This window comes from Typopeltis vanoorti, chromosome 22, assembly GCF_054136105.1.
Source record: "Typopeltis vanoorti isolate ZY-2024b chromosome 22, IOZ_Tvanoo_1.0, whole genome shotgun sequence".
NCBI lineage: Eukaryota > Metazoa > Arthropoda > Arachnida > Uropygi > Thelyphonidae > Typopeltis > Typopeltis vanoorti.
In genome coordinates this window covers 55,194,740-55,214,853 of record NC_143570.1, presented here as the reverse complement: position 1 = coordinate 55,214,853, position 20,114 = coordinate 55,194,740, and the positions used below count along the sequence as shown (strand labels likewise).

The 20,114-nt window shown below is 34.5% G+C and overlaps 1 protein-coding gene across 1 annotated transcript in view; it reads left to right on the top strand.

Annotated features, from left to right (window-relative positions):
• Positions 1-216: 216 nt before the first annotated feature.
• The window catches only part of l(1)G0289 (plexin domain containing lethal (1) G0289), a 247,431-nt gene continuing 227,533 nt past the window's right edge, over positions 217-20,114 (top strand). The window contains exons 1-2 of the mRNA XM_090412195.1: positions 217-357; positions 16,850-17,094. Coding sequence (XP_090268321.1) covers positions 267-357; positions 16,850-17,094 — 336 coding nt within the window. The 5' untranslated portion in view covers positions 217-266. The remainder of the gene's footprint in view (positions 358-16,849; positions 17,095-20,114) is intronic.

The window sequence follows — 20,114 nt, the reverse complement described above, 5'->3', positions numbered from 1 at the left end:
TATATATTTTAGATACTTCTCATCATTATATAATCGCCACATTTTATATACTGTATATATATATTTTAGATACTTCTCATCATTATATAATCGCCACATTTTATATACTGTATATATATATTTTATATACTGTATATAAACTGTCTTCCGAACTGAACATCCGGGAATCTCATATGACGTGTCTGCTATTAGTGCTCATCGTGGGCCACCTTGTTTTAACAGTATTGCAGACATCTGGTGGCGTAGTTAACCTACTCATTTCCAATATGGCTAGTGTCGATAGGTTGTGTGTTATGCTTATTTTTTTTTCGACGCATTTTAATAGTTTTATAGAAGGCTTACCTTGGGAAAATAGCTGTAAGTATTTGAACTGTAGAAATAGTGATGATGAATGCTTTCCTTTTGTATGAAAGTAAAAGTCGTTTGTCATTGTAATTTTTGGTTTCTCAGGTGGACCTTAAATCTTTGCTAATACACTAACTTATTTTTGTTTTACTTTTAATTCATATCATATGTTATATCATATCATATGGTATTTGTTATTGTTTTTTCTGTGTTGTATATAGGGAGAATGTAATATGTGGCCATATGATTTTTATTCATTAGCGTTAAAGAGTTTAATAAAATTTTTCATCGGGTGTGTGCTTAACCGATAAGAATGGCAAAAAAAAAAAAAAATCTTATGTTGAGTTGTTGTTTTTTTTTTTATACAGTCTTATTGTGAAAATGCAATGTCAACTTATTGCCCGTTATTGGGGAGATATTTGTTATATGGCAGGCGCTTGTGAACAGCCAACTATTATATTCGCTGTAAAATTATACAGCACTGATATTAGATGAACACATGTATGTAGCTACATTATGTTAGATCGGAATGTAGTTAAAGAAACAATGAATACATTTCCTTGTGAGTCAAAATTAGCAAAATGAGAATTCACTGATTGCATGAGCACGAGAACACGTGATCTCAGTTATCTTGTAAACCGTATAGCGCAGCCCCCCGACAGTCCAGAGGCCCCGTTAAAGCATGTTGCATAAGGAAGTGACAATAAACGAAACTGATTTGATTTTTTTTTTTTTACAGGAATAACACAACTGTGCATATTTGCAATTTGCCAGTGTATCTGACCCTATTAATTGATATACGAAATTGTCATAAATATAATTTGATTACAACTTTGGAAAAAGTAATTCTCTGGAATAATACGCATAGTAAGAGTACTTATTCTGGAATGTTGCATAAAGTGATATAGCAGAAGGGCTTGCAGTTTTGTAAAGGCTCTTAGGAATGAGTGCCCCAAAATTTGGATAACTGGTAACAAGTATTTTATACAAAAGTGTCAATAAAAATTTCTATATTTTTGAAATTTTATATCCATACATGTTAAATAAAATTATTATTATTATCCAGGCCTCCATGGAGTCAAAAGACTCATTGTGGGAGGTCGTTTTTAGGAAACACAAAGTTTATCATACCACACCTTGAACCCATTGAACGTTCCCGTTCCAACCAGGCAATGCATTCCAAGGTTCAACACCCTCCATGCAAAGAAACCACTCCTCACCCTCACGCCTCCTTTCGTAACTTCCAGGGATGGCCCCTTGTCATCGCTCCTTCCCGCCGTTCCACCAAGTAAAAGAACTCTCCAATGTCTCTACCCTGTAACTTCCTCTCAACAGTTTAAAAGTCTCGATCATATCACCTCTTCTCCTGCTATCCACCAAACTCTGCAGTCCAAATGAATCTAGGTTACCAAGTAAAGAAATAAAAAGAAGTATGCATGGTTCATATTGTAAACCAGAAAACTTGAAACGATTTAACTTGAAAGGAATATGTTTCTTTCAAGTTAAATGGTTTCTTTCATCTTTAAAATTTCTTAACTTCAAAAATTTATCTTTGTTTCCCTTCCTTTGCTCAGAGTTAAGAATATTAATAAATGATTTTTGAAATAAGTTTGGTTTAGGATTAAGCATTTTTTGATACTAAATAAAACTTATTTCAAAATGTTTTATTTATTAATCTCTTTAATTTTTACATTCAGGAGACCCTCAGATTAGTTTGCAAAGTAAAGAAATTTTGAAGGATAATTATTTGGTATGCTTAATTGTAGGACTACATATGGAAATACATTTTTAAATATTACACAGCATACTGGTACTTTCTAGATATTATTATGGGTATCTCCATAGAGTCACTCATTGTGGGAAACCTACACAAACCATTATTACCACACCTATCATACCTTGCCTTAAACATATTCGCTATCAGGGCATTCACAATTGCACGATTCATTCCAATCATTCACTAGCCTCCAAGCAAAAAAATATAGTCACACATCTTTATTAACTCCGCTCTTAAACAACTTCCAGGGGTTGACCCTCTAATTCTCTCTCTTTCTGCTCGTCATGCATTTAAAAATTTCATTCATGTCTATCTTATAGAATTCCTTTAGTAAGTTATAAGTTTGTATCATGTCCCCTCTTTTCCACTTGTCAACTAGACTTTACAACCTACATATATCTTCTGGCTCTCTTCATAGGAAACATTCCACAGATCTTTAATTATTTTGGTAACCCATCTTTGGATCCACTCCAGCAAGTCTGCATAATAGTCAAGATGCAACTAAATCATGAATTTTCAGAGAGGCATAATAATCTCTATATCTTGACTTTTAAGTATGTTCTTCAACATACAAGTGATCCTGTGAGGTATTTTGCCAATTTTTGCAATGTGTCCTCCGAACTTCAACTCTCGACCCAGATCCCTAGTCTCGTCAATTTCCTACAATGATTCTTCCATACCATTAGTGTAACTGCATGTTATCTGTGATGTTCCACAGATTACAATCCATCACATAGTGGAGAGAATCATAGCAAAATCACAAAAAAACTTGTATTTTGCAACATTAAATTGACAACTATTATTCTTTGTGAACTCTTCCAGTCTATTTAAATCATGTTGCAGAATGTCTACGTACCTTTTTATGAACTATTGTCTTACCCAGATTAGCATCAGCCAACAACTAAATCCCCCACCTCTTTAATCATTCACTGGATCATCATCAGTCATGAATTTTCTGATGTGTCCCCTCAAAGGGTGTGCAGGCTACTGTGACTTTATTACATGATTAAGTTCACATTACTACTAATTTTCTATTGGTAATTTTCTTCCCAAGTAGTTTATTACTTGTCAGCACTAATATTGTTGTATAACATTTTGATTCTTTTAAAGCCTCTGTTAATTAATCAATTCACTTGGATTTTGGTCTTCTTCTTCTATTCCTTTTTCCTGCCATCATTACACAAACACTTGTTTTGCTAACCTTTCATCTTCTCATCTGTTTAAGTAGCCATACCATCTCAGATTAGTTTTGCTCACACATTGAATTCTCATGTCAAGGTCCTTCCTAATATCTTCATTTTTAATGATTTCTTCCATTGATGTGATGTGTTCACTTCTAATCTTAGAACTCTCATATCTGTGATCTCTAATCTTTTTATTAAGTGCTTTATTTTTAACTCAACTATCAGATCCATAGCTTAAAACTGGTTTGAACAGTCTTGTATCCTACTAGTTCAGTGTTTTAGCTCTCATACGGAGGTAAATGGTTTTTTCTCCTCGAAACTCGGGTTTTTCGTCCCTCAGAACAGGCAAACCGGCCCTGTGAACACATACACACGGATTCTACAGTCAAAAATACATAGAAGGTCCTTCGTTGGAGGACACAATCTCATCCGGTCCTAAGGGACAGATGAGGAAATTAGCTAAAACACAACAACAGTGTTTTAGCTAATTTCTCTCTTATTCCATATAAATTTATTCAGCTGGGTCCCTACCATGCCAACTTTGATCATTCTGTTGTTTATTTCCATATTTAATTTGCCTTCTTCGCTGAAAATTGTGCCAAAATAGCTGAAATATTTTACTTATTCTATAGCATTCTCCATTGAGAATGCAGCTAAAGTTTAGGTTCCCGCCTGTTTTCAGTTTTGGTATTTTTATTGCTGATTTTGTGCTAAATTTGTTACATCTGTTTATTTGACTTAGATAATCATGGAGACTTGCACAGGATGTGTTTAGGAGTACATCATCTGCATAAAGAAAAGATCCAAGTTTGATATCTCCAATTGTAATGTTTAACACCACTTTCTTTGTTAATATGATCCATATAGATAATGAATAAGAGAGGAAATAGTGTGCACCCTTGTCTTACACCTGATTTTACTTCAAACCATTTTCTTGTATTTCCTTCATTTCTAAATGCTGACTTACAACTTAAATATAGACAGTGTATTGCTCTGTATAATGTTCCATTTACCCCATATAACTGTAAAATTTTGAAAAACTTTGCTTTGGACATCTTGTCATATGTCTTTTCCAGATCTACAAAATTTAAATACAGATCGTTGTTATATTCCCATGATATCTATGTGTCTTAAAATGAAAAGCGGATCATGAGAGCCTTTATTTGGCTGGAGCCTAGATTGTTCTGCAAGTTTCCCTTTCACAATTTTTCTCAGCCACTTCTCAGTGATGGTTATGTAAATCTTACCTGAAATACTTAGTAGAGAAATTCCTGTAATTCTCACATTCATTTTTATTCTTCTTTTTATAGATAGAAACTATGAGAGCTCAACTCCCAATCATCATCTGGAATTCACCCTTACCTGGCCTCTGAATTATGCATTGGAGCTACTGCAAAACTTTTATACCATCATATATTCAACATTTCTGATCAAATATCTATTCCAGCTGTTCAGTTCAGTATGTTCTTCATATTGAGCTGAACAGTGTCTCAAAAACCTGAAATGTGCAAAACTGCTTGTGTGCAGTTTTGCACACTTTTGATAGCATTTTCTACCTCAAGTACTGATATGTACTCCTCTCTGTGTTCCTCTTGAATATTTTTTACTGTCATTTTGTCACTGCTTAGTTAATTTAATAGTTTTCAAAATAATTAATCCAGACATCCTTGTATCATTAATATGCAAATTGAACCTAAGTGTCCCCAATATAGGACTTTGAGGCTAGTTAGTTGAATTCTTCTAAATTCCACTCTACTATTTACCCTCTGAGATGTCAAGCATTCTCCCAATCCATGCTACCATCCTCATATTCATTCTAATTTACTCCAAATTATGAAACAGATTTACATGTTATATTCTGTCAGATATCTCAAAGACTAGCAGTACTGTGGTGTAGTTATTTTCTTTATTCTATTCTCTGTCATTCTATTATGAAATGTGAGTGAATTACTAAATTGAGACCTGCCTTTATGAAGCTGTGCTGCTCACCATGGAGTATCTTATTCCTCTACGCCCATTCTTGAATTCTACCTATGACTAACTTTTCCAATACCTTTTTAACCTTCACTATACTAATCCATCTGTAAATGTTTCCCTCTGTCTTTGAGTCACCCTTATGTAATGGAAATATCTTACCCCATTTCCAGTCCCTCAGAACCTTGCCAGAATTAAAACTTAGGTAAAATAATTTTGTCAGAGATACTGTCAGTTCTCTTGCATATTCATATAGTATATGGGCCAACATGACATTCTGTCCTGCTGCTGTGTTCACATTCATACTTTTCAGTATGATGAACACCTCCAGTTCATTGTTAACTTTTATATATATACAGGGTGTTCGGGATAAATTTGACATATTTATAATTAATTATATTTTTCCGTAAGTTACATGTATTAACACACACTTCTCTTCATTTAAAAGTTTGGACCCTTCTTCATTCATATACAAGATGTCAGAAAGGATGGATAGCTGGAACCCACCTGAATCATGGAAGAGAATAACTTGTATCATGATGATTCGTGCCCGCCATCAAAATAAGGATATTACGACTGCTGCCCAATGCTCCCTGAATACAGTAAAAACAATCAGGCATGAACTAGAGACTTGCAATGGTGACTACGAGGATGTAGCAAGAAGAAAGATCCCTAGCAGACGATCTGATTGCGTTCGTACAGCAGAATTCCTCGCAAATCTGCAGAAACAGGTGTTGAAGAACCCTGGCATTGGAATTCGGGCTTTGTTCGTGGAGTTGCTAACTGTAGTCAAGCCCTGGATAACAAGGGTAGCCAATGGTAGGCCGTATGTATGGCAGCAGGATTCGGCCCCTTGCCACACCTCTGGGAAAAGTCAAAAATGGTTGTCTGAAAATTTCTACGACTTCACCAGTCCAAATGTTTGGCCTCCAAACTCCCCAGACCTTAACCCCATGGATTATTTTGTATGGGGCGCAGTTGAAAAAGACACCAATCGCACTTCCAGTAATACAAAAGCCCAGTTAATGGATAAAATTAAAACAGTTTTTGCGGCCCTTCCCAGGGAGACTGTAGCATCAGCTTGTTCGAGGTTCCGAAGCAGAATTGAAGCTGTGATCGATGCTAATGGTGGTTATTTTGAGTAAATCTTGTTGATAGTATTGTAATTAACTCTGCCTGTAATGTTTTTTTGTCAATTCATTAAATTTAATAGATACAAAGAAGATTTTCTTTTTCCTTACGAAACTGTCAAATTTATCCCGAACACCCTGTATATAAAAAGTGCATAACATACAACTCTCATGTCAGTTACTAACTCATTGGCAATGTCAGTCTCTGTGTGGATGATATACCTTCTTGCAAAGTGATGAATAAATTATATAAATTAAAGTTAATAAATAAAAACAGTTCTCTGTTATATTGGTTGACAACCTAAATAATCTCCTAGAGCAGTGCTTCCCAAACTTATGGATGTCAGGGTCCCCTTTGGAAAAATTAAAATATTTCACTGTCCCCCTCGAAAAAAATCATAATATATTGACATATATTATTATAATATTTATTGTATTTATATTCAATACAAAACATACACGGCAAATATTGCAAAAATCAAATGCAAATATTACACTTTTAGCGTCTTGCATACACATTTGACATGGCTCATTATCTCATATTTTTATATAGATAGATAGATTGTTATTGTACATTTGCAGTACAAGCACATGAAACATAAAACGATTAGTAATAAAGAAAGAATTAAAAACATAAAAGAAGTTTAATAGCAATTTAATGTGATGGATGTGTTTCAATACTGCTACACCAATATCAGGTGAAATATTTGAAACTGCGATTCTTAGATTTCTGTTTTGAAATGAAACTTATATGAATAAGCATAGTTTTACTAATATTCATTAAGCACCGAAATACGCAAGAAGCAAAATTTGTGAACCCGTACAAATGTGTGATTTTTTCATTAAAATATAAAAAATAATAAATAATAAAAATTAAATATGTTTCTTTTAAGATAAAAAAAATCTACTTAGTCTTAAAAGATTTTAAATTTGTTTTCATTGTTTTACCCCTCCTCCCCAACAACAAAACCTATGGCTCCCAAGGGGACCGTGGCCCACAGTTTGGGAGCTGTCCTAGAGGACCTAGACTGTCTGTATCCTGAAGAGCTCCTTCATCCTTCTTGCATAAATATTCTGCATAGATATACACACACACATATATAAAAGTTGTGTGTGTGTGTATATATTAAGTGCATAAAATTTTACAGTGAAAAAGTAAATTAAAATGCTTTCTATCTTGCATATGAGTCCTGCTTGGAATTGAATCAACAGATCTTCAAGTTTGTATAGTGTTTGTTACATGTTAATGAGTTGTTAGTATTGGTTCTAATAATATTTAGTTGGGCTTCATGATTGTCTCTTCATGCACTTTTGCTTTAATAACTTTTTTGACAAAAAATGCTGATTCCACTGATTCGCAGGGTGTCAAAGCATTTTGTTCCTTCCCTGTCACTGAAATCGTTACTTCTGGTTTTTGGACCTGTGTTATCAACTTGAACCTGGTTTTTAAAACTGAATGTTAGACATATTGTACAGGAATCTTAAAAGTATTAACTACAATTAAAAACATTATTCATGATCACAGAAATTTTTTGTTTGCAGTAATTCTTAACCTTCACATTATTTTATTAAAAAAAAAAATCTTCACATAAAGAGCAAATCTGTATAGCACAGCCATGTAGACAGTTGCCCTTTGGATAGAGCATTACACTGTCATGTGACATTTGTTCTTTGGCTAGTAAAAAGACATGGGCTCAAATATAGTCTAGGATGTGAGCAACATTTTGGATTTTTCAATGGAAAATGAGTTAACCAGTCTCACATAGAGATAGCAGGGCTTTTTCCTGCATACGGTTAATAGGTGGTCTAGTAAATTATAATTGCCAAGAAATTATATTCTTGTTTAATCGTTTTTCAAGTGTATGCAAACTAAGTTAAGCATTTTTATTATTTTTTGCTATTCTTTTGCTATTGAGTCACATGACTCTTCATGGACCAGACTACTTGTATATAGAGGCTCATGACTTCATTATTTGCCTTAGTATCTCATAATGCAAGGAACACTTCCTTTCAGAAGTGCATAATGCTGTGCATTAAGGGAGGGTCACTACCCAGCCATTTTCAACCTTTACTGAGGTCTCATCATTGGGAGCCAGATCCAGGAAGATACCAAGGTTGAATTGATGCAGAAGTTATTATATTTTATTCTATCGTGTTCTACCATCATTTTATGTTACAGTTTAAGCCAATGTTTTTCAAGCTTTCAGTACCCATGTATCCCTTTTAAAATTTTAGTAATATTGACATATCCTCTCTTAGGCTATGACAATTTGGAAGAAGTTATAATATTTCATTCAAACATGAATAATTATAGGAGCATTTATATTTTAATATTTGCATTTTATAATAAATTAGAAATGAGATTTTTTTTAAAAATTAAGTAGATTTTAGTTATACAAAGCCAATAAGCACATAATAGAAACAAATTAGAAAATTGAAATTTTCAATAATTTAATGAGACAAATGAAATTTACCAGTGAGTCAGATGACATAGCTTGAACTATTTGGATTTAAACTTTTAATTCTTCAGGAACTTTTCTAAAACTTTAGGAAATATTAGTTTAAGCCAATAGGATTACAATTTGTCAAATAAATTTCAGATTGCCAGCTGTCATTGTTCCTTTAATATTCAGGTAGATACCTAAAAGGGTGCACCACCAGAAGGTGAGGATTGGACATTTGGTCAGAATTCCTAATCAGTTCTCTGCATTCCTTAAATGGCTATATGGAGGTCTCCCACTACCCTGCTTTGGCCCATAAGCACCTCATCTAGTTTCTTTAGAAGACAGAAATATAAGATTTGATGATATTGGAGTCTTGACTGATAACAGCTTGATTTGGAGTAAAATTGTCAATAGGAAGGTAGTACTATATCAAAAAAGTTAAATCATAACTATCATATGCTGTACACCTCCTTGAGGAATTTTAGGATGATGGTGTGTCATCCTAAAATTATATGTCATACCAGGGCTAGTTTTATCATTAGGCGAATCTAGGCACTCGCCGAGGGGTGCTAAGACTTATTTAAGATGTAATAATTTTCTTGCTATACAGATATTAGGAGTAATCATATGTATATACAAATGTATTGGTTTTGGTTAATAATTTTTTTTAATGTTCATAATGATATTATTTTTATAAATATCCACATGCGTAAGTGTACTTGTGCGAGTATGACAAAATATATAGAGAGAGACAATTTTGCCTAGGGGCATCAGATACTCTCCCACCGGCCCTGTGTCAAACAAATAACAAAAAGGTATATCATCTTATTCGCTTAGAAAAAGGATTAACAAGCCAGCCTGGCTGGCCAAGTGGTTAGTGTATCCGCTCTCCAGCAAAGGTTGCAGGTTCGAATCTCGCTGTAGGCATGGATGTTTGTGATTGTCTTGGAAAATATTAGAGGTGGTGGTCGGCGGTAGATGGCGTTGGTGTAGTTGCAGTCAGTTGGTGAATTGAGTGGTGGAGATGGAGAGTTGTAGAGCAGGTGCTCTTCCTTGTCGACTCTTTGGACTCTCTGGAGGTGTCTAATAATCTTAATAATTTCTTGGCAAGTATAATTTACTTTTTAACCAAGTTAAAAAAAAATTCTTCGCCCTAACGTTACCTTACTTGGAGTCATTCTTGATTTAACATAAGGTGTTTTCACACAGAAGCTCTTGTTTACAAACACTTTTTATAATTTGCACATATCCCTCTTTTAAAGACTACAAACATATTGCTTACTCCAAGCTACCAGATCTGGACTGTTAACTTGGTCATGGATAATAAATAAGTGAACTCACCAGAGAGCCTATCAATTTGTCATGAAGGACCACTATTGCCTTCATCCATGATCAAATCATTTTTCCATGGTCAGATTATTGTTTCTGTTTTCCTGATCCAAACCTTTACTCAGATGAATAATAGAAATAATTTTTAAGGGCTTCAACCCTCTCTCCCATTTGGAATTCTTGATTTTCCAGTAATTGTGCCAAGACAGTGAAAGCAAACATTCTGGTTACTCGCTATATATCATGGTGGTTTGGTTCCTCTCTTCAGATTTCTCCATTACTCTACTTTCATGCATTCTTCTTTCTGTATGTAAATGAACCTCTCACTAACCTTGCATCCTATACATAGCGTTGCTCATAGCAATGTATTTCTTTCATTTTCTTCATTGGAACTTAGTGATGATGTCCTTTGGTTAGAATGGCCTGGGTTTAATTTCCATCCAGGATTGAAAAAAAACCTTTATGAGCTGTTTAATTAAAAGTGAGTTAACTAGTCTCGTACCAAGGTGGAAAGGTGTTTCCTCCCAGAAAATTGGGCTTTTCATTCTGCGAAATAGCAAAAATTGTTAGAAGAAGACACATAATGGACATAATACACTGGCCACTTAACCTTAATTGCTTCGGCCATAATTGCAAACAGCAGCAAATTCCATATGATGAATTTCATTACTTGGTGTGAGACCACTGCTCCACTTATTTGAGGCCTGAAGTGGCTGAAAAAAAAAATTCCATAGGATTTCCAGATTATGTAATAAATCAATAAAATGTGGGGAAAAAAAAAAATTTAATAAAGAGAAAAATTCCTTGCCCATCCATATTACTTTATGTACTATAGGTTTGCAACTGTTCACTGGTGGGAGTTTTATTTAAAAAAAAAACAAACCTTCATTTGACAAACCTTACTAGTATATAATCATTAGAAGCTTCAAAATCTTCCATAACAAATTCCTTTAACTCATCCCCTTGCTATTCTTCTCTTGAGTGAAGGTAGTCTTCTGAATTTCAAAGCTGCCAACTCAGTCCTGCGAGAACTCAGTAGTTCATATGAGAAATATCTCGCTTCACGCTCTTCAATTTAGAGAATTCTCAGATCTCCAAATATAACCAGTTTTTCTTTTTAGAATTACTTGCACTTCTGTCCTTTTCTGACACAAGCATATCTCAGCCATTGCTTCTTCACCCTCTAAACTAGGTATACTTTTCTACTCAAGACGCCACACCTTACTTATACATTGGGTAAGGTGTAGTGTCTTGAGCAGAATCCACCATATAATCCTCTTAAAGAGCCCAAACATCAGAACTAATACTAATAACCCTACCAAGCATCACATCATCTGCAAGAATATTCAGTTGCTTGTTAAACCTTCCTACTTCCTGATACTGCTCTCCCATATACAGCTGTTATCAGAAAGCCAATTTGGAACTTTCAGAAGAGAGAAATACAAGTATGAAGTAAGCAAAATGCTGAAAGATCTCACATACCATGATGACTTAGACAAATACTACCCTAAATGCAGCAAAGAAAAGTATCCTAAGGGCTATAGGAAAAAAGTTATTTCAAGCTATACAAAGGTTCACCAAGAATTTGCCAGTAAAATAACTGAAGGAAATGAATTATTTAACATCTTAAAAATTGGAAGCTCTCCAGAAATCAGGATCAAGTACAACAAGATAAATGCTGAAATTAAACAAAAATACAATACATTACAAAGAACTAGGTGGCGAGAATTTTGCCAAAACTTAATCCAAACACTTCAAATTCCAAACTTTGGAAACTGACTGCTAATTTACAAAGAAACTTACCAAAGGCAAGTGAGACAAACACTTAAAGATCCAGATAGAAATATCAAAATCGGAGACAGGGAGATCGCAAATACTTTGGCCTTCATTTTCAAAATATAAGCAAACTAGAGATGAATACTAGGAAAAACCATCAAATATCAAAACAGGCTCAATAGCAGAAAAATGCTTTAAATTCCTCAAAATACAAAAACAAATTATTCTAAAATAATTTCTATCTTCAGATCCTTCTCCTCCCCCACAAAATGCTCTCTACCCACCCTTAATAATAATATTATTATTATACATGTAAAAACCCAGGTTTTTTAAATAATTTCCCCACATTACTTTACCCCACTTTCCCAAACCCCCTTCTTTTAACAGCTTAACAGCAGATGAATGCATATCGCCAGGATAAGGAGACCGCAAACAACATCCAAAAAAGGTATGTCTGAATTTTCCTCCTTTATTATTCTTCATATATTAGGTTTATAACACATCAGTAATGTCCTAAGATTTGACTAAAGAGCATAACATTGTTAAAAAAAAAAAAAAAAAAAAAAAGGGCACTCCAAACGAAAGTTGGCGATAATAGCTATAAAAATAATAAATTATTCTGGGATCCATTTACAATCTCTGAATTGAGAGATGCCTTGGAGAGACTAGGTATAAATAAATCATGTGGACCAGATGACATACAAGGAATTATGATCAAGCATCTTCCTTCCCTATCCCTAGATTGGCTACTTCGCCTATACAATAATAGCCTAAAACAAAGAAAAACTCCAAAAAACTGGAAGACAGCCACAATCATACCAATTTTAAAGCCTAACAAACTTCAAGACCAACCAGGAAGTTATAGACCAATTTCATTGACTTCAATCCCAAGCAAATTGATGGAAAAAATTATACTCTGTTTGAATTACTATCTAAACAAAAGTCAGTTTTGTTTAGATAGTAATTCCACTCAATTCAAGATAACTTCCAGACCAAATCCATCATCGCAGCTTTTAATAGATTTTAACAATGCCTTTGACAAGGTGTGGAGGCAGAAACTCTTTTCCAAACTTTGTCGTATTGGAATAGAAGGGAAAGTTCTAAACTGGATTTATGACTTTCTAAGCAATAGAACAATTCGAGTTAGAATAAATAATACCGTTTCCAAGAAAGTGAAAATAACACAGGAACTCCCTCAAGGCACCATTTTGAGCCTACTCCTTTTTTCCATCTTCTTAAATGACTGATAAAAACATAAAGAAACAAAGATAGCCATGTTTGTGATGATTTGGTCCTATTCTTAGCTCACAACAACTTGGAAACAGCAGAAGGTCACTTAAACAAAGCCATTGAAAGTTTATCTACATACTGTGAAAACCAAAAAATCAAAATTAATCCTCCTAAATCAGAAATTTGTGTATTTACCATTAATAACTACCTCAGAAAGTGGAGACCAAAGATTAAGCTAAACAGTCAACTAATTACATTTAATGAAAACCCCAAATACCTTGGAGTTACTCTGGATCTATCACTAAGCTTCAATAAACATATCAACAGTGTTGCAGGCAGAGCAAAAAGAAGACTAAATATCATGAAAAGTGTCTCATGTAAAGAGTGGGGAGCTGATGCTAAAACCTTAAAAGTCACATACACCTCTATTATCTGACCAATAATGGAATATGTTTCGTCCATCTGGATGCAAACATCACAAACCAGTTTAGACAAGCTTACTAAAATTCAGAAAAATGCAGCTAGAATCATATGTGGACTAAGGAATGCAACTCCTGGAAAAATAGCAAGGTTAGAATCTAACCTTGTTCCTTTAAAAATTAGGTGGCAAGAAAATCCTACTAAATTCGTTGAAAAAAGTGGCAACCAACAAACAGAATAAAGAAAAAATCAACAATGCATGAAATCATGGAAAATAAAATTCCCTTGGATTGTCCAAATAAAATAGCCAACTACCCAGCATTTCCTCTAAATCAAGACAGGAAAAATATAGTCATTAATTTTGAAATAGGGAAACATGAGAAAAAAAAAGCCTAGAAAACCCTGAAATCTTGAGATCATTAGCTCTTTCAGAAATAATGGAATATGGACCTGACTCAATAAAGATCTACACAGATGGCTCCAAAAATCCAAATGGCAATTCTGGGAGTAGGGTACTTATCTATGGCTCTCAAATTATAGAATTAAAGACAACCAACAGCTTAGGATGCAACTCATACCATGCAGAATTAATAGCCATTAACACATCACTGCAACATTTGGATAAACAAAACCCAAAGGAATTTATATTTTTCACAGATTCCTTAACAGCCCTTCAATCTATTAAGAACTGCTACATTAGCCATCAAGAAATATTTGAAAACATAGCAAAAAAACATAAACTACATAAGGATTCCAAAATAATTTTCCAATGGATCCCATGTGGGATTAAAGGGAAATGAAACTGCAGATGAAGTAGCAAAAATGACTGCAACATCAAGTGATATCACAGATTTTGATCTTTGTAAAACTATTCAAAAAGAAACATAAAAAAGAATGATTCTCTAGAACATGACTCACAGTGGTGAGTTATGTTCTGGAGAATCGTTGTGCCACTATGATCTCTCACCTCAAAACCAGCCACACAAGACCAATCAAGTTCAGCAATGGCATAAAAGTCTTCATCTGCAAAATCTGTAATATCGAGGAAGCATCACCAATGCATTTACTAAATTGCATGAATATTTCTAAATGTGAACTTTATAACAACCCAGAAAAGGTGCTGTATAAAATACATGAATTTGACCTCTATGGTCTGATGTAATAATACCATGGGATAATTAAAAAAAAAAAAAAAAAAAGCCTGTTACCAAGCCAGTCTACTAACCTAACATCCAAACTCATATGTTGCAATTTAAAAACTAATTTGTCATGTGATACCTTGTCAAATACTTTTGTGAAATAAAAAATGTGTATGTCTTACCTTCATCCACTGTTCTTGTTACTCTTATAAAAAGAAGCCAGGTTACTAAAACAAGATTGTCCTTCAACAAATCCATGTTAGCCTGCATAAAAATTCTCTTATCTATCCAAATCTGTATACAAATTCTTACCAGTTTCAACTACAGGAGAAATTCAAACTCTACTATAGTTTGATAGCTCCATTCTACCATCATCTTTATGCCAAAGCATAAAGATGGTGGTGGTAGAATTGTTACTAACTTACCTTCCTTCCCTTATCTAGGAACATGTCCCTTTGCAAGACTTTTGTTAAACAGCCAAGTTAATAGCATGGTCAGTTCCATAGCACATTTCCTTAAAACACATAAAATTCCATCTATTTCCCCCACACCTCACTGACATTTAGCATACTAAGTAATTTGGAATAGATCCTCTTCATCCACTTCAACATTCCTCATCTATCTCTCTCTAGGAATAAAGCCTGCTGTACCAGGATGGAACACTAATAAAGTGATCATTAAATAGCTCAACTATGTCATTTGCATTGGTCACCCAAGTCCTATCTAGCAAGGTAATCAGTCTTATCATTTTTCCTCATACTTGACATATAGTGAACAAAACTCCTTTGGATTCTCCTTGGATTGCAGCACTAGCCTCGTCTCATATTCTAATTTTTCTATCCTTACAATACTAGTCACTTATAGCTGTGATAGTTGCCTGCCTTATGATTCCACTTTTCTGCCTTGATATTTCTAGATGCCTATTTATCTCTTCAAATCAGGACTACATGGTCACTCTCACCAGTTAGGGACAAGTATGGTATCTCAGTCACAATCAGATCCTCAGATGCTGTGACTGAGGATCTGATCCTCAGTCACAAATCCAAAACTCTTGATCCTTGTGTTCCCTCCACCACATGCTGCCTAAGACAGTTGCCCCTCAAGAAATCAAAAAATTCAGTTCTCTTAGTACCGCATGCAGCCTTCTCTTCCTAGTTTATGTTGTTATAGTTACGGTCCCCCATAATGATCATTTGCTTTGCACTTGCCAAGCTAATTTGCCCAAACATTATGTGCTCATCACTGTCTAAATAAACTCTGAAATCTTAACTTTTTTATTATGTGACACCTTCAAAGCCTCATGGGGGGGGCCACACTACAACATCCATTACCCACTAATCATGATCATCAAAGAAGATTGTCATGCCTGTATGCACAAGGTCCATAAGATAAATTATACCACCTCCTTAACTGTTGTAGAACTGCTTTAATAAAAATATCTGTATTTAAGCATCTCATCAGAATGGCTATATGCATGAATATCAAGTGATGTAATTTGTTGTTTTGATCACACTGGGTACACAATTTCTATGATGAACATAATTTCCATCTAGTCAATGTTTTATTAGATTTCTCATAGGAAGTAGCTAAAGCATTAATACTTTTATTCAATCATTGTTATTAAATTCACTTACTTACAATCCAAAGAAGAAAAAAAAACATCCTTTATAAACTCAAGGAGCTGTACAAACTTATACAGAACAGACCTTTACAAATGCTCGTGCCTGTGGTGGGACTCAAATCCACTACCTGTTGGTTCAAGAGTAGGTGTACTATCCATCGGCCAACCAAGTGGGCAGACTTCCAATAAAAGTAAGGATTTTTAATAGAAATAATTGAAATTGGGTCAACACTCTTAAATTTTTTTTATTAACTGCTCATTTTATTAGTGGTTTAGATCATGTTCTATGAATTGGTGTCACATTTTTTGCTCCTTCCATCTCTGTTGCTGTTATAAACATTCCCTGATTATATCAACTTAATATTTGAAATATTTGGCCCTAAATTTTAATCTGAGTAGTTTTAAAATTTTTTTTAAATTTCAATATTTGTTAATTTTGTGGTGCTTTCATTATTGCAATAATTTAACTTTTCTTTTCAGATGATAGATATCACTATGTTGTTAGTGATAGTATATCCAGTCTGGATTTTTCACATGCAAGAATTGTTAAAAGATTCCCCCAGAATAAAAAAGCATATATGGATTTAAAAAAAAAAACAGATAAACTATCCAATATTAGTATTATCAAAGAGGAAACAGAAGCTCATGAACCAATTGATGGGAAAAGTGCAAGTGATTTCTTGACAGGATTAAATGCAACCATCCCTCCAGAAGCAAACAAAACTGTAAATTTAATTTTATTTTTTGGTTAATCTGTATATTAATATTTCGTCAATTTATGAATTTTCATTTCCTTCAGTTATAGCCAAAAACAGTACTGTTAGATTTTAGTGTCTGAAACTTAACTGCATAAAGCTGCAGTTAAGTTTCTTCATTGAGGTAGAAGCATGTAACTAACACATTATTCTACATATTCCCATAAAGTGTTTATACACTTGTTAAAACACCGCCGCATCATTTGTCATCCTCTGAGAAAGTCTTTCCCTTGTTGCACGAATCAGTCCTCAGCTGCAGATGTGATTTCATCTGTGGAAAATTTGTTCTTTTCAAGTATTTCTTTAAATTTAGGAATAGGAAATACTCAGATAGGGCAAGGTCTGGCAAATAGGGTGGGTAGGGCAGACATTGAAATCCCAAGTTGCATATTATCTGTTGGGTTATATGAGCAGTGTAAGCAGATGCTTTGTCCTACAAAAGCAACATACCTGTGCTCAGTTTCCCGCAGTGTTTATCATTGAGAGCTTTGAATAAACTGCTGCTGTAACAGTTTCATCTTTTTTGAGGTACTTGGTAAGGATTACACCACCCATATTATTATTATGTGACATCTCCAGGGAGTCCAAAGACTCATTGAGGGAGAGTGTGCCAACAGCATTGAACGATTGATCTCCTTCCAACTACTCAAACTGCACTCAAACTTGCTTAACTTTTGCTTGAGCCATTAGTAGCAGAGGCTACCAATCGACCAACCTTTGCTGGCATATCCTGCAGGACAATGGCAAGAATCTTTCCTGCTGACTTTTGGGTTCAGAACTTCTTTGGCTGTGGAGAATCTTTTTTGTCTCCACTCCATTGACTATTCTTTGGTCTCTGGGTCATAGTGATGAAGCCATCATCAAATTCCTGGTAAATACCCTCAAGGATATGATAGTACTACATGAAAAATTACATCATTACTAACTTCCTATCTACAATTTTCCTCTAAATCAGTCTGTTACTTGTCAAGACTCACACATTATCATATCTTATATTTCTATCTTCTAAGGCAGTTTTTATCTTGGTCTTCCTCTGGATCTTTTTTCTACCAACCCGGCAGAGAACACTTGTTTTGTTAATCTTTCCTCTCCCATTCTGTTTAAGTGACCATACCACCTCAGATTAGCTGTGCTAACGCATTCATGGATGCTGACAATGTCAAGTTCTTTCCTAATATCCTCGTTTTTAATATGATATTGCCATTGATGCCATCTGTTCACACCTATAATCTTTCTCAGGACTCTCATATCTGTAGTCTCTAGTCTTTGGTCAAGTGCTTTACTTCTGACCCAGCTCTCAGATCCATAAGTTAAAATTGGCTTCAATACTGTCTTGTATACAGCTAATTTAGTGATTTGGCAAATTTCTCTCTTATTCCACATACATTTATTTAGTTGACTTCCTACCATATCAGCTTTGTTAATTCTGTCATCTATTTCCATATTTAATTTACCATCTTCACTAAAAATCATTCCTTAAGTAGCTGAAATATTTTACTTGTTCTATAGGTTCTCCATTCATAGTGCAGTTGATATTTTCAATGTTTCTGCCTGTTTTCATCGTCTTTGTCTTTTTAATGCTGACCTTCATAACATATCTATTACAACAGTTATTCACTTTAGTCAGGGAATCTTGCAGACTTATTGTGGATTTATTTAGAAGTATAACATCATCTGCATAAAGCAAAGAGCTGAGATTAACATCTCCAATTTTGATATCAGGTTTAATACTACTTCATAATGTGATCCATATAGATAATGAATAACAGAGGGCATAATGTACATCCTTGTCTGACACTAGATTTAACACTAAACCACCTTCCTGCACTCTCTTTAGTTCTAACTACTTACTTACAACTCAAATAAAGACTAAGTATTGCTTGATATAATGCCCCATTAACACCATATAACTGTAGCGTTTTGAATAGCTTCTCTCTTTGCATATTCCTTTTTCAAATCGACAAAACTTAAATACAGATCTTTGTTATATTCCCATGCTTTCTCGACTATTTATCGTAAAGTGAAAATCTGATCCTAAGTCCCTATTTGGCCTGAATCCAGCTTGTTCACCAAGCTTCCCTTCCACAATCCTTCTCAACCGTTTCTCATGTATACTTGGATAAATCTTGCCAGGAACGCTTAGTAGGGAAATACCTCTGTAATTCTCACATTCAGTTTTCTTTCCCTTTTTATATATGGGTACTATGAAAGCTCTACTCCAATCATATGGAATTCATCCTTCTGTTCAGGCCTTCTGAACTATGCAGTGCAGCCACTGTAAGACTTTTATACCTCTATACTTGAGCATTTCTGGTCGAATATCATCTACTCCAGCTGCCTTTTCATATTTCAGGCTTTTGATGGCTTTTTCTACTTCAAGTATGGATATCTATTCCTGACTGTATGCCTGGTCAGTGTTTTTTACCACCGTGCTATCATATCACTGCTTGTTCCATTTAGCAATTTTTCGAAGTAATTACTCCATACTTGATGGATATTTTTTTCTCCTGTTTTCATGTTACCTTTATCATGTCTAATTCCTTTTACAGCACTCTTTCCTCCATTTCCGAGCTTCTTCAACAACCTCCAGAATATCTTGCCACCTTGATATTTATTTTCTATATTCTTACCAAAGTCTTCCCATGACTTTTGTTTAGCTAGTTTTGCACACTGTTTAGCTTTCTTACATTTGTCTCTGTATTCTCTAAGAGCACAAGCTGACTTATTTGCCAGTAACATTTGATATGCTGTCTTCTTTTCCTTCACTGCCTCTTTAACTTCTTGTGTCCACCATGCAGTTCTAATTTTTCTCTCCTTGCAGACAACCTCACTACATGCCTCTCTGGCTGAATCAATCAGGATTTCCTTCAGGGCTTGCCATTGAATCTCCATGGTTTGATTCCTGTTCTCAAACTCTTTCATTTTCTTTTCAATAAGCTTTCTGTATTTTAGTCTACAGTTCACATCTGAGAGCTGCTCAACTTTTATTC